At 42.8% G+C, this 14,488-nt stretch overlaps 1 protein-coding gene across 1 annotated transcript in view; it reads left to right on the forward strand.

The window, feature by feature from the left end:
• The first annotated feature begins 548 nt into the window (after nt 1-548).
• NEURL1 (neuralized E3 ubiquitin protein ligase 1) overlaps nt 549-14,488 on the forward strand; it is a 90,838-nt gene continuing 76,898 nt past the window's right edge. The window contains exon 1 of the mRNA XM_031053893.2: nt 549-645. Within this exon, the coding sequence (XP_030909753.1) occupies nt 612-645 (34 nt within the window). The 5' untranslated portion in view covers nt 549-611. The remainder of the gene's footprint in view (nt 646-14,488) is intronic.

Consider the following 14,488-nt stretch of genomic DNA (forward strand, 5'->3'; position numbering starts at 1 on the left):
ATTCTGCATTTCAAGCACTTTGCCATTGAGTAATTCATAATTTACCAGCAGAGGCCAGTTGGAAGACTCTGGTGCGGTGATGTCTGGTAATACTTTTTTTTCTTACTTTAATTTTTCCCCCCACTCTCATGCACTCCAGGGCTTTGCACTGGGACACCAACCCCTGGGGAGTGAAAGTTTCAAATGGCCCAACTTGTTTGATTTTCTAAACGACTTCTTGCGTTTTCCCCCCGTGGAGCTGGCAGCGCCTCCTGCTTTGTCCGTGATGTTGCCAGGGCGCTGGGTACCGCCGGGTTTTGAGCCCCCTCCGGCAGCACCGTCGGCGGTGGCATCGCGGGTGGATGCCGTTACCCACCGCGTTCCGCTCCGCGGGCCGGTGCGTGCCGTGCGCGGGGGGGGCACCGATGGAAGGAAGGCCGGCAGCTATTTCAGGAAGCCGCGGAGTCTCCTCCTTCTTATGTAAATAAACATGACAGCTCGCAGCGCCGGTGCCGCGGCGGGAGGCGCGGGAGTGGGTGGCTGCGGCCGGCGCGGGGCAGCGGCTCCCGCCTGGGCCGGTGGCTGCGGGAAGGGCACAGCCGCCGGTGGCGGCCCCGCAACACTGCGTGGCCATGGGCGGGCAGGTGACCAGGAGCCTGCTCTACGGTAAGGAGCCGGGGCAGCGGCAGGGCAAGGTGCGGCGGGTGATGCGGCTGTGTCAGCCCCGTCCTCCAGAGCATCCCGCAGCGGAGAGCGGCCGGAGGAGCAGCCGGGCTGGGGTGCGCTGGGCTAGCTGGGTTGCCAGGGATGAGGGATAAGCACCTGCCTGCGCAGCGCTGGCGGGTTGCGGGGGAAGAGGCAGGGGCGAAAAGAAAGTAACCGTAAATGTGTGCATGTCTGACAGCTCCCACGGGGAAAAAACAGCTAAGCTATGGTAGAGGTTACTGCGGGGCGGCTTAGCAGGCTCTCCAAACCTTATTCTTCCTTTCCACCAGCAGTTCTTTCTTAACACACACTCTGGTGTATTTCGTTTTAAATTGATAAGGTCTGGGATGAGCGCTGGTTTGAATTGACTGATATTAGACACAGCTAAAGCCATTAAGTGCAGCACACTCGCTGCGTTTGCAGTGTAGAAGAGGGGGGAGCTGGAAAGGGACTGGAATATCCTGCACAAGCCAATGCTACACCAGGATTTGAATCTACAGAGAATGAGCAATACTAGCCATATCCCTGTCTGTGGAAATCTCATGCCATAAATACTTCTGTGAGAATACTGCACTCCTTTAATATTAAACTTGCCTATTGCTCTGAGTTGTTCTGTTTAACTTTGGACATAGTAAATGTGCTGTGTATCAGTGCAGTATGAATGTATTTTCAGACACACTTCCTTGTTACAATAGTAAACATAGTTATGAAAGATGCAGGTAAAGCATCCTGTGGGCTTGAAGTATCTTGTGTCCTTTCTTCTAATAAAGATGCTTGAGGTATATAATCTTAGGCTGTAAATTACAGTCCTGATTCTTCTCATGTTTTCCACAAAATCCAAACCCTACAGTTTAAGGAACAAATGAGTATAGGATGTAGATGACTTTCATCCTAAAGACATTGAGCAAGCATGCCTCAATAGAGATTGCTATTTGTTTATTGTTTGTGCTCTGAAGTTCCTGTGGCCAGGCTTTATTTCTTCTCTAATCTCATGATATACATAATATATGCAGAACAATAGGACTGTTTGGTCAATGTAAAAAAACAAGAGCTCTGGCTGTTGTCTTGCGATTGTAAGTGCCTTTACCCCTTTGAAGCGTTCTTTGAATGAATTTAAAAAAAACCCCAAACCTGGCTGGGAAAGAAATAGTTGTATATGTTTCCTGTGTGTGCCAGGGACCTGGCATTGCTGCTGGGGCTTTCTTCTGCCTGCAGCTGGCAGCACACTGCACAGTAATCCTGCAACTTCTGCCTTTCAGTGGTTCCACTCCAGCAAGTGTGCTTCTCTAGTTTTGTTTTATTGGAAGAGGGAGACAAATAAGGAGATATGAGTAATGAACTCAAATTTCCCTCTTCATACGGAGGGGATACAGGCTGTATTATATTCAGATGTGGTGCACTCTGTGTTTAGCACAGTGATGCTTTAAAAAAAATGGGCATGCATTAAAATTTAAATAAATAAATAATAAAAAGTCATGCAACAAAGCACATTTAGCAAAAACAGACTGCATCTGCACTTGTGGTTTGTCTGTGGCCACTGTTCCTCCAGTTCCATCTTTCTGTTGAATATTTCTGTTTCAGATGTGTCTCAAAATAGTCAGGGAAAGAAAACGGAAACCTTATCCATTTCTCTGAAATAAAATTGAAACTCAAGTAAAACTGCTGAAAGGAGCTGCATTAACAGCCCTGGGGGTTGGCATTCTTTCATTTAGGAAGCTCAGGTAAAGCATAAATTCATGCCCTCCAGAAATACCTGGTGACCTCTCCATGCTGCAGGGATGGGCTGGGATTTTCACAGGCTCCTATGTAATTTAACCTCACTGAAAATTAGCTCAGATGGGGAGATAGTGCACATGCTGGCTGCTTGTGGCTCTGCTGAGCTGGTCCTAGGGAGGAAGTCAGTGTTTCCCCAACATACACCTCCTCTGGAACCTACTCTGGACTTGGTGGGGTTGAAAAAGTAAATGGAGAGAGGAGCTTCTGAAGTGGATGATGAGGGAGGACTCTTTCAAAAAAGCATAAAATCAGGGTGGTGATCTTTTAAAAGCTGTGGGTGCCCTAGAGTGAGGACAGAGGTTTGTAGTGGTCAAGTGCAACTGTACACAGACTGACATGATGAGGAACACTTGACATCTTTTGCCCTCTTTAGTGTAGGCATCTCTGAGTTAAAACGCTGATTTCCTTTGTTATGGTGGCAGCACAAGGAGAGCCATGCTAGTCTGTCCTAATGATAGAGTTGGTGGTTGCTAAATGGGCCCTGAGTCACCTCAAGGAAAGTTTCCCATCTGGTGCGACTGGGAAGAAAAATAAGCATTGAACTATGGTCACTGAAGCATCAGTTGCCTGAGCTTCCCAGGAGAGATTCACCTCCAAGGTCATTCATTGCTAGCAAACAAATCCCAATGGGCTTCTGCCATGAAAGGCAGCACTTTTGTTTTGAAAAGGAGATATCTGATGGCTTGACATGCTGGGACATGGGAGTTAGTCCTTCTCTCTGAAATGATGTGCAGTGATGAAGCACACTCATGAAGTCTCCATCTACATCCTTGTGCTTGGTACTGTGATGGTCTGTGTTCCTCTTCCATGTTCCCTCTTCCTTTCACACCACCATCCACAGAAGTCATTGGAGTGCTTTCCAGAGCCCTCTATGCTAAGACAAGTTGAAATAGGAAGTTCAAAGGTAGCACAATCTTGGTGGGCAGGATGTTTACTTGCTATTTAAAAAGTTATATCTATACATGTGGTGTTCAGCAATATTTTAAACAGGAAATTTTAATATGGTTGCTTGTGGTTCATCTGATTTCTTCAAGAATGACTGCATATGATAAGTTTACTAAATATTTATATTAAACTACTTACTAGCTAATAATGCTTGAAATGTATCTCCAATAGATGCATATGTCATAATATATGTTCTTATGTGTTTGCGTCAACTGTTCACCTGCTGCAGTGGTTTTTAATTCCTCCTTATGGCTATGAGTGAGATGCTATTTGCACCTAGATCCTATTCTTAATTTCATGAGTTTCTGCCTGAGAAAAAAAACCACCTGGGTATTTTTCATTTCTCTTTCACTCAGAACCAAACTAACACACAGTGATGATTTAGCTAAGGAGACTGTTGTACTGAGCTGGGACAGGGATTCAGTGTATGTAGATGTGCAGAGTTTAGTGATTAACATGCACACATCTCTTCAGAGGGTTTTTGACTAGCTATAGTGTGCATAGTGGATTAACTCATGTTCAGGGGATATGTGAGCTTGAGCATACCTGCACATTTGCTCAATAACCTTCCCTCCTACAAGTCATAATTACTAATAAGTCTCTTATTGCAGAGCTTTGTTTTATCTTTGCTTTAATTGCATGTCATAGGAATCCATCAGTGTTTTGCAGCAGAATAAGTTTTACAAGGAGCAGGAAGAAAGGTATCTTGGGCTACATTTTCCAAACTGTAATTGTATGGCATCAATGTAATTGAAAAGATGTTCCTAGTGAGAGGGCATCAGCTTTTTAGATTGGGAAGAGATACTGATAGATGTGATTTTCAGTTTGAACAGCTGAGGTTTTAAGCTGCTTGCAGATAATGCTCTGTAAGTTGTGGATACAATATAAATAATGGCTTACTCGTCTTCATGTGGTGTAGAGGCCGACATGAGTTTTGTGCATGGCCAGATTTTCCCCTTACCATGTATATATAGGTCTGGTGAGCAATACAGCCACAGTTATGTGGTTGTGCTGAAATAATGGAGAAAAAGCAGGAGTTAAGATGTAGCAGGGCTCTGTCCACTTTACATGGCAATAGGCTTTTGGGTGCCTGTCTGTATTCATTTCTCATTTCATCAGGATCTATTTGCCATAGACTTCACTTCATCTGACTGGTCATTTATTCCTGTGCAAAGACAACTGGTGTTGTTCTTCCTCTGCATTTTGTTATTCTGGGGAATGATTTCTGTCTTGCTCACACTTGTGGGTGGGAGATATGGGATATTCAGTTGCTGATACTCAGCCCTAGGAAGAGCTGCTGAGCTGCTGCTGTAGGGCTTTGGGGAACAGCAGAGGGTGGAGGCCATTTCCCCGGTGTAAAATAGCTACTGTATGCAACTTTGTTTATTCTTATATTGCACAATAGAGCTCTATTTTTAGATTTCTTTTAATGTCTTGTAGTGTAGGGAATGGTGTATCTATATGTAAATGCTGAAATCAGCCCTATGCTTTGTTTCTTATTGCCTATGCTGCAATAACTGTTCCAAATACCACATTTTACCCTTACAGTTAATATCACTAAGTAGCACGGTCCTCCAGTGCACACTGCTGTACATATCTTTGAATTTAATAATGTCCATCTTCCTATACCTAACTCATAGAATCATAGAATGGTCTGGGTTGGAAGAGACCTTGAAGATCATCTAGTTCCAACCCTTGCAAGTATTCCAGAAGAAATAAGAAGCAGCAATGGTGGAAATAATGAAGACCTGACAACACCAATCATAAGTGAGATTTCTTTCCAAATTAGTATTAATTTGTATTCTTATCATGCCTAAGTTATTGCCTAGATTTTGGAATAACTTCTTATTTGATGGCATGATGGGATCAGCCTCATTAGGGGTTTAACATCTACCATATTCTGCAGACAATTGCTTGTTAAGCACTAGTATGGGACTGTGGAGAAAAGGCTCTTTCTAAGTTCACTCTGCTTTCAGCACAATTGGTACATAGCCCTGAAAGCAAATGAGTATGTGTGTGTATGAGAAATTAATCCTGCTCAGGGTTGGATTAACTGGTGCAGAAGACTCAGGGCAAGTTGCCAAAGCAGAGTTGGCATTTGCTAAAAGTGGGGCTCCCAGAGATTGTTTTGATTCATGCCTCTGACCTGTGGGTCATCTGCCAGTGTCCCAAGGTGGCTGATAGAAAAGTGTATTGACTGCTGACAACACTTCTGAAAATGAAGTGTGTGGTACCTCTGTATGTAAAGATTTTATGGGTAACCATCTTAATGCTTGAAAACTGTTCTATTTATTGTGAAAGGCAAATGAGTTTTTCATTAGTTATGGCAGTATTTGACTGTAGGGGTCTTGCTACATGTGGTGAGAGCAAAGAGCTCTCATTTTGTCCTTTGCTTTCATGACATTTTCCTGCTAGCTTTTCTGTGTCAAACTGATGCTCTGTTCTGGTGGGACTTGGGAACTGGATGCTGTTTGTCAGATTTTTGTTGGTTTACTTTTTCTTCTTTTTGACTGGTCCTCTCCCTTCTTCATGTGGAAGCATCCTTACCTCTGATCCTTCTTCACCTCTTCCTTACTGAAATCCTGTTTTCTTAAGAATTATGAGTGACGCGTTTAGCTATCATTCAAATAATTTAGAGGTAGTAGGTGTCTGTTCAGGAAGGTTTGCAGCATCCCTTGACGTAACCTAGGGAATCATTAGTATGTTTAATCAGAACAAGTACTGTTGCAGCCAGAAGATTAATGTTGCTAATAGTATAAACCAGATTTGATAAACAAATACAATTACCATTGCTGACTTCTAGCAGGAATTAAGAAGAGGCGGCCTCTAGACATATGATCTCAAAATTGATAGGGCTGCTTTCCTTCTATTAAGGAATTTTACATTAATGATATCCATACATGCAGAGAGTGTTGCATTGTCAATCTAAAAAACATTAATCCTGAAGGAAAGGGAGTTTCCTGGAAAGTGAAAGCAAAGCAAAAATTGTTCCTGATAGATTGCCCTCGGGAATCGGCAGGGATTACTGATGGCACAGCAGGCTACTGAGCTGGAGGTCAGGAGAGATCTTGCCTTCCAGAGGCTAAATAAGAGCGTGGCTGCCAGCCACAAGCCTTGCAGTGTGAGTGCCCACAATCACAGCATATGCTGCAGCCCTGCGTGTTGCTGTGCTTTGCTCTAGGGTTCATCCCTATTAGCGTTGTTGTCTGTTCATTATTCTCCCTGTCTGCCTCCCTCTAGATCAGTGTTTTCCTTTGAAAATGCATTTATCTGACTGAAGCTGGTCTAAAATGGATGAGAGCCACCTTATCTGGAGCTCTTGTGGAGTTGGTCTCACCTGGTCTCACTGGTATTTCTGTTCCTTGACTCTGTCCTTGATTGTCTCTTAAAGGCACACTCTGATTTGCTGGCATTAAAAATTACATTCAAGATGACTGCAGTTGATGGGGTTGGGGAGAGGAGACCTTTGGTTTATCTGAGATTTACTGTGGGTCCAACAGCACAGCAAAGGGGGTGGGCTCAGAGAGAGCATTGGTAATTGATCGGATGCATGAACATATTTTTCCTGTTAGAAATGTTGATAGGAATTTTATTTAAAAAAAATGGAAAATAGTAAATTAGGAGCTATAATAAAAACCATATATATTCGTGAGCATGATACAGAATGTAAACAGTCTGCTTCTGCTTGCCTCCCTCCCAAAAGCCAGTGTCAGCAGAAATCTGGAATTCTCAATCTCTCCATTGAGTTAAAATCACTTTTTTTATGAGAAGCCTTTGTGATAAACCAAGGCCCCTTGCTAAGAAAATCAGCTGCTTTTTGTGGTTCAGTTTACATCTTTTTCTGCCTATACTGGTAGATGCATCCAAATGCAGAGTGGAAGCACTGAGTGATGCTGAGTAGCCTGAATTTGCCCAGTCATGTTGTACCTAATGTGGCAGTTCTGCATAAGGGCAGAGTGAGGCTGGTCCACATGAGGTGACCTACCCAGGTTTAGCCCCGAAGGCTCAAGAAGCTGCTCACAGCAGGCTTAGCTTATGAAGCCTGAAGAATAGAAAAGAACACAACCCTTGTCCCAGGCAGGATGGATGTAAGTGACCTCTGTAAAATTTGCCTGGATAGAAGAGGCTGTTCTTGTTTCTGACTACCATTGGAGATAAACACTCATGGATTGAAGCACACAAAACCCTAACATGACAGTGCCTACAACTGACTTGCAGATGGATCAGTGGGACTCTGAAAATGTTGGTTTAGTGTTGCTAAACAGGTAAAGTCTTTGCGTTGCTTGCTGTGATTTCACAAAGCTTTCTCTGGCTGACATTGTCATATTTTCTCTGTGACAGACCTTGCTGTGCAGCTGTTTGGCACCGCATGGATGTGACATTGGAAGATCTTAGCCAGTAGACTGGTCAGTGAAAGCAGGACCTGCTGCAAGACACCAGGGCAGGGCTGAAAATACGTTTTTCAAGGAGCTGTGAAGCTTGTGGCCTGGCTTAAGCAGAGCTCAGGCATCGAGGATGGAACCTCAAAAGCAGTGTGGGTTGAGATGCAAGGTGGTTTGAAGGAAACATGTGCATTTGTTTGAGCTGCTCCTTGTCAGGTCTGGAGGTTGGTTTTATCTGTTTACTCTTTTTTGACTCGGACTCCTGCAAGAGCTTTTTCTTCTTCTGTTTCTTGCAGTGCTTCCTAGCAACTGAGCCCTTTGTGTGCTTTCCAAAGTTCAAGTGGTCCTCAGGCTGCTGCAAGTCCCAGGCCTTTTATCAGCCAGACGGAAGCTGTGTAGCCTGGAGGAGGGTAGATGGGTTTGAGCCTGGGAGAGCTCTTCCACCTGTAAAGCAAGGATGGGGAATGTGCTGTGCAGAGTTCTCTTGTGATGCTACCCCCTGCTCACAAGCATAGAGGGGGAATTGAGCCATAAACCACACTGTGGCACACAAAGAAACCATTTTAATTTCAGCCTCTGCTGGAAGCACCACATGGAAAAGAAAATGCAATCAGTATAAAAAGAAATGTTTATGTTCCTAGGAGCAGAGACCTCCCAAACAACTAACATCACTTGACAAACTGCTGTTTAAAATGCAAGTGGTTTAAGTGCTGCAGCTCAACAGGCATTCGTCACAGCTCTGGCGTAAATGCGATATGCACCATTGGTTGGTTGCTGCTCTAAAGCAAAGAAGATTTCCGGTAAACATTTTTTGTCTGAGGAGAATGTCATTCTTTTGCTTTTTCTTGGTAAATCTAAATGCTAGAAAGCTGAGGAAATGGCAACTTGGTGGCAAGGGCACTGGGGGTATGGTTTTGGAATGAAATAGAGATTGGATTTTAGTTTGTTGCACAGATCAAGCTTTTGGTCAGCAGACAGAAATGTTTGGTTGGCTTTAGCTTTTGGGAGGTGAAGAAAGAAGGGGAAGGGCTTTTGAGGGGAGAGTTTTGGAAGCTATAACTTCAGCTCTGATCTATCTTTAATGTTCACTGACTTAACTAAAAATACTTTAAATAAAACCTTACTTTTCTGTAGAGCTGCTGGAAGAGTGACTGGAGACATAAGGATTGTTAAGAATTGGCATTTTTCAAAGGCTGAAAAACAGCATTTTACAAAGAGACTGAGATTAACAAAGTGACTGAGATTAAAAAAGAAGTTCAAGGAAAAAAGTCACTCTGGAAGATAGAAATATGTGGGTGCCTATAATGTTTTGCAGCATCCCAGATCAAAATTACTTTTGTCTTTGCACACCAAATAGAATCAGATTATCAAATATAAAGTAGTCTTAAGAATCTAATTCCTGTTGCAGATACATCATTGATGCTGTCAATTTTGTGCAATTTGGAAGACATTAATCGCCTAATTTATTTTCTGGTTATCCTGAACTAGTTCGGATTTCTTTCATCTCCAAAGGGAAAGAGACCATCACTCATGCTGCTTTCTTGTTTTCTGATTCTGAGGGAAGCTATGTATTTAGAAATCATGCAAGTGTGGGAGTTCTGATGGGTGCAGGTCCATCTTGCATGGAGCTGGGGCTGCAGCATGGGAGGAGTTGCTGTCCTTCTGCTCTTAATCCTTCTTTCCATCACTGGCTTTGCAAAATTGGCTGAAGAGATCTTGATCAAGCAGCATTGTTATGACAAGGTTCCTGACTCCTTTCTGTCCAGCCCAAGTTTCTATTGCTTGAGCAAGAGTGAGTGATTCTAGATATTGTCTCTGTATCTCATTGCCTGGATTTCAGATGATTATTAGCTGTAAAATTATCTTCCCATGCTTGGCCTATGCTACTCTGTGGATGGTTTCTAGCAGTCAGGCTTAGGTGGGAAAATAAGCAAGGCTGTCTTTGGGATGCAGCAGAAAATCTTGCATCGTATTAGAAATTAATTTCTGAAATGGATTACAGCTCCCTGTATCTTTCCTAGGCAGATGTGCAATGGTGTTTATCATACAAAGGATGAAACATTCTACCTGTTCCCATGGTAGGAAGGATAAAATGTAGAGAAATACCCTTCAAATGTTCTGTAAGTAAATTTGAAAGAGTGTCAAACTTGTTCCTCCAAGAGATGACTGCAGTTCTTGTAATGCTCTTCACCAGAGATGTGATAACCTCAGCCATTTTGCTGGAAGATGTTTCTGTCCCATTATCTGTAAAGTGACTACCACTTGTGAGTTATACCACAGAGACCTTTCTGCTCTGAATCCCCATACAGCAAAGCTGCTCATGGGGACTCCATGTAGTGCCTCATCTCAAACTGATTGCAGCTTCAGACTGACCAGTTTACAGGCAATTGCTTGAAGTAGATGAAGAAACTCTTTAGCATATAGGAGTTGGACTATTTTAAGATTCATTGGTTATATATGCATGGCAATACACAGTTTCCATCTTCTTGTAATCTTGTGCTTTGGGAAATCTGTGCTTCAACCCTCAGGGATGGAATTTATCCTTTTTTTTCTTTAGCATGTGACAGAAGCTGTAGTCGTATGACACATACGTGGCTGGTACTGCTGGCTCAGTTAAGGCAGGAGGAGGTATGTAGTATTGTGTGGGCAGCTATAATAAAGTGTAAATATGGGCAAGGTACCTTAAATAACCCCAGTACTCCAGAGAAGTAATTTTGCAGTGCATCCTCTAGGAAAAAATACTGCTTGATAGCAGTTTTGAATTTGTGCAACTTCAGTTTGACATATATTTTTTTCTCTGCATACTGCGTTCACAGCGGTAGGTTCAGATCATGCGTTGAGATCTGCTTTTGGGTGCAGAAAACTAATCAGGGAAATGTTTCATAGCCCAGAGGTCTGGATTTGCAGACTCCAGTTCAACAGCTGCATCTCTCTGTGCTGGCAGGAAGGAGCAGCTGTCAGGGATGCAGTGTGGTCCTTATTAAATCATAATTTAGAGCTATGGCTTAGAGAATCAGGTTCAGTTATATACTTAATAATAATAATAATACTAATCCAGTGGTTAGTCTTATCAGAAGAAATGCCTCTTAGCTGGACAAAGACTAAATTGTTCAAGCTACAAAGAGCAAGGAAAATGGATGAATTGACGTCTGCACTTAATTGCTCCTCGCTCTTATGAAACGGTGTAGGTGTCTTTCCACCAAGAGAATAAAGCCCCCTGAGCCTTTAGGCTTGTTTCCTATTTGTGACAGAGCAGTCACGCCATGAATTTGGCTACATCAGGAACAGTGCTCTAAATTGCGTGACATTGAATTTCCTCCTCTTTCCACTCTTATCAATGCCCCAATATACAAAAATGCCCTTTTGCATGAATTTTCAAGCAGTGTGTTGTTTCTATTCCAGGCTGGCTTGCTCTTCTAGCATGTCTCTTCCTTCAGCTATTTAGAAATGCAGTCATCTTTTTATTTTCATGATGTTCCTACCAAGTCACGTTACCCAACTTCAGTAAATGGTAAGTGGTCATCTGAGCCAGGAAGGATCAGGGTAGTATAAAGTTGCTGAAGACTGAATCATTGGGAAGTTTTCTTCTGCACAGCTTGCACACACTGATGTTAACACAATTTCCGAGCAAGGGGTGGCAAAGCTTCCTCAGCATCCTTTTATAGGAAACATTGAGTTAGCCTCTACCGAATGACTTGGGGAGTTGACTCTGTTACCCAAGTTGTAAGAAAATAATAATGAAAGTTTGTGGAGTTCTATGAGGGTTTGTAATTAAAAAGCTTTGAGCTTTGGTCTGAAGTGTATTTTTGCCTATGCAAATCTGAGGACTGAAGTTATTGTGTTCTGTTACAGTAGCAGAAGAGGTGAGGAGACACCTCCTGCTGTCCTCTGGTGCAAGCATTGGCTGTGGGTATTGAGCAGCATATGTTCTGACAGATTCATTAAAATCAACTGAAATTCAGAGGAAGTGTGCTATTGCTTACAAAGTTGTCTCCCTCTTACTCCCATTTATTTGCTGTTTCTTATGTAAGAAGGTCAGGGTAAGACATATCTTCTGTCTTTGTGAGATTCGACATGAGGGGGTGGCTACCAGGTAGAATCACTTTTAGAGAAATAAAACAGTCCTGTGTGCTCTTGTTCTCAGGAAATAAGGATTCAACAGCCTCAGCTGACGTGTTGAAGCAGCTGCTAAGGAAAACAAGTTCCTGTATGGACTACTCCAGCAGCTATTTATAGCAAAACATTAATTAATAACTTCATGGGTCTGGCATGGGAATTGCTAGGAAGGATGATGGAATAGTATTCATGCTGCTTCTTTGGAATAAGTGCCAGGGATGCTGTTTATCTTTGTTAAAATAAACTGTAACTTTATGCCCTGACTGGCTGTTGAAGTTTGATGTTTTAATTCAATGGCCCAGGTTTAGATGCTGGTCTGCTAAAGAAACAGGGTTAACTACTGGTAGAGGTTGTTTAAACTGGTGCAAGCAATGTGCTTCAGAGCCAGACAAGAGTGGGAAAGTCAGTAATTTAGATTTCACTTGACTGTGGGACAGAAAGTGCAGATTAATAAAGGAATGCGTGTATGGATGGCCAAATTCTTGCGTAAAAGGAGATGTGTTGCCCTTTCTTCTGCTTTTGCCTCAACAGTACTTAAACTATTTGCCTGGAAAAGAAATAGTATTTTAACCATGTAGTAGTTAACACTTCTGGTGCTACTGGGGACCTCTCTGGTTTGGGCAAAAGTTCTTGGTTAGAATTTCTGCTTGTGTAGTGAGAAGTTGCTGGAGAGCAGGGCTGGTGTCCTGTGCTGGGTTGGCAGCTTTACTTCTGTGCTGCCATGCCAGCTCTGCCAGGTAGGATGGATGAAGGGAGTCAAACGTAGAGCTCCTGTGCTTTAATCCCAGCAGTGCCCCTGAAAAAATGCCATTTTGATGTCAAACTCTGTAACCTCACTTAGTGCCAGTGCAAATTACTTTGCAGGAATACATTACAGATTAACTAGTAGGTACTACCAAAATCCATCTGATTATAAATTTTTATGCTTGGGGGGCCTTGTATAATCAGTAGGACCTGTTTTGTTTCAGGAGAGGGGTGGTGGGATTTTTAGTTTGTTTTTTATTGTTTCAAAATAAGAAGGTATGAAGAGTGCCTGTGTTGAGGAGAGCAAATCAGCAGAGTGCAAGAGATCCTAAGTGAGGGAGAAATGTGCTGTTTCAGATGAGGTCAGTGAAGGAAGTGAAACACTTGAAAGAGGGAAGTAGCTAACAAACTTTAACACTGGTGACAAGAGAGGAGGAAGATGTTTTGGAGAGGAAGGGATAGCAAAGCAAGCAGAGGGGAAGGTTGTGTGTTTGTATGAATTTTCCTCAAAGAGAAATGGCCAGAGGGAGAGATGAAAGAACAGAAAGGAGGAATTCAGGCAAGTGCATGGTCCCTATAATTCTGAAACATAAAAAAGGATGTTAAACATGGCCAGTAGTAGTTTCACCTGCTCTAATAACCCCACACTTTCAGGATTTATTTGCTGCCAAATATAATCAGGAAAAAAGCCACTGGAATCAGTATCTTTTGGGTGCAGTCACTGTGTAGCAAAACTAGAATTCCAAGTGCAGTCTTCATTATCAGTAAAGAAATTTCATATTCCATTTCACAATGACATAAGCCTTGCAGCAAAGAGACCCTCAGGAGGTGTGTGTTTAAAGGGCTTTAAGATTGCTTTTGGACTTTATCTTGAATGAAAACTTTTGATATTTGGCTAACTGGTGTGGCTGGAAATAGTTTGGAGACTGTACCGACTAACAGCTAACAGTGAAAGGATTAAGTGTAAGCCTTGAGGCAGAGTACTGCTTGGGCCCTAGGAAAGTAATCACTACGTCTCAGAAGTGTTTGTTAGGTTTTAAATACGGATGGGAGTAAGGAGGTGCTTCTGGTAAGCATGCTCTCAAGAGGCCCTGCAAGGAGCAATAGCAGGGGACTTCAGGAGGAAGCGTGTGAAATAACTGTGACTTGAGCATTGCATTTTAGAATCATAGAATGGATAGGGTTGGAAAGAAGCTTCAGATCATTCAGTTCCAACCCCCCTGCTATAGGCAGGGACACCTCACACTAAATCATGTTACCCAAGGCTCTGTCCAACCAACCTGGCCTTGAACACCACCAGGGATGGAGCATTCACAGCTTCCCTGGGCAACCCATTCCAGTGTCTCACCACCCTTACAGTAAAGAACTTCTTCCTTAGATCCAATCTAAAAATCTACCTTGTTTTCAAACAAGACTGCACACGAAATGACTCAACTTTACAGTACCTCAAAGTGTATCTAATGGATGGTTTATATTAGGAAAAAAATGCACACTCCAAGTGTAAATGTCATGCATGACAGAATTAAAACTGCTTCCTGAGATTCTTTAGAAATAGCATTACAGCATCAAACTTCATGGTATGTTGTGCTGAATGATAAACATAATCTGCACTGTCCAGCTACAGGCTCTGGGATGTACATCCTGACCTACCCACATGCTAAATTAAAGTGAGAGCATACACATGTGACTTTCACAATAAATTCAAGCAGCAAAAGGCGAAGAGGGAATGAAGCCACTGGAGATTTCACAACTACAGTCCAAAGTTGTCAACAAAGTTTCTGAACTGAAATACTATGCCATACTAACATGCTTTGCTGTAAAGCAAGAGCACATCAGGGCTG

The sequence above is a fragment of the Melopsittacus undulatus genome, chromosome 4 (genome assembly GCF_012275295.1).
Source record: "Melopsittacus undulatus isolate bMelUnd1 chromosome 4, bMelUnd1.mat.Z, whole genome shotgun sequence".
Classification (NCBI taxonomy): Eukaryota; Metazoa; Chordata; class Aves; order Psittaciformes; family Psittaculidae; genus Melopsittacus; species Melopsittacus undulatus.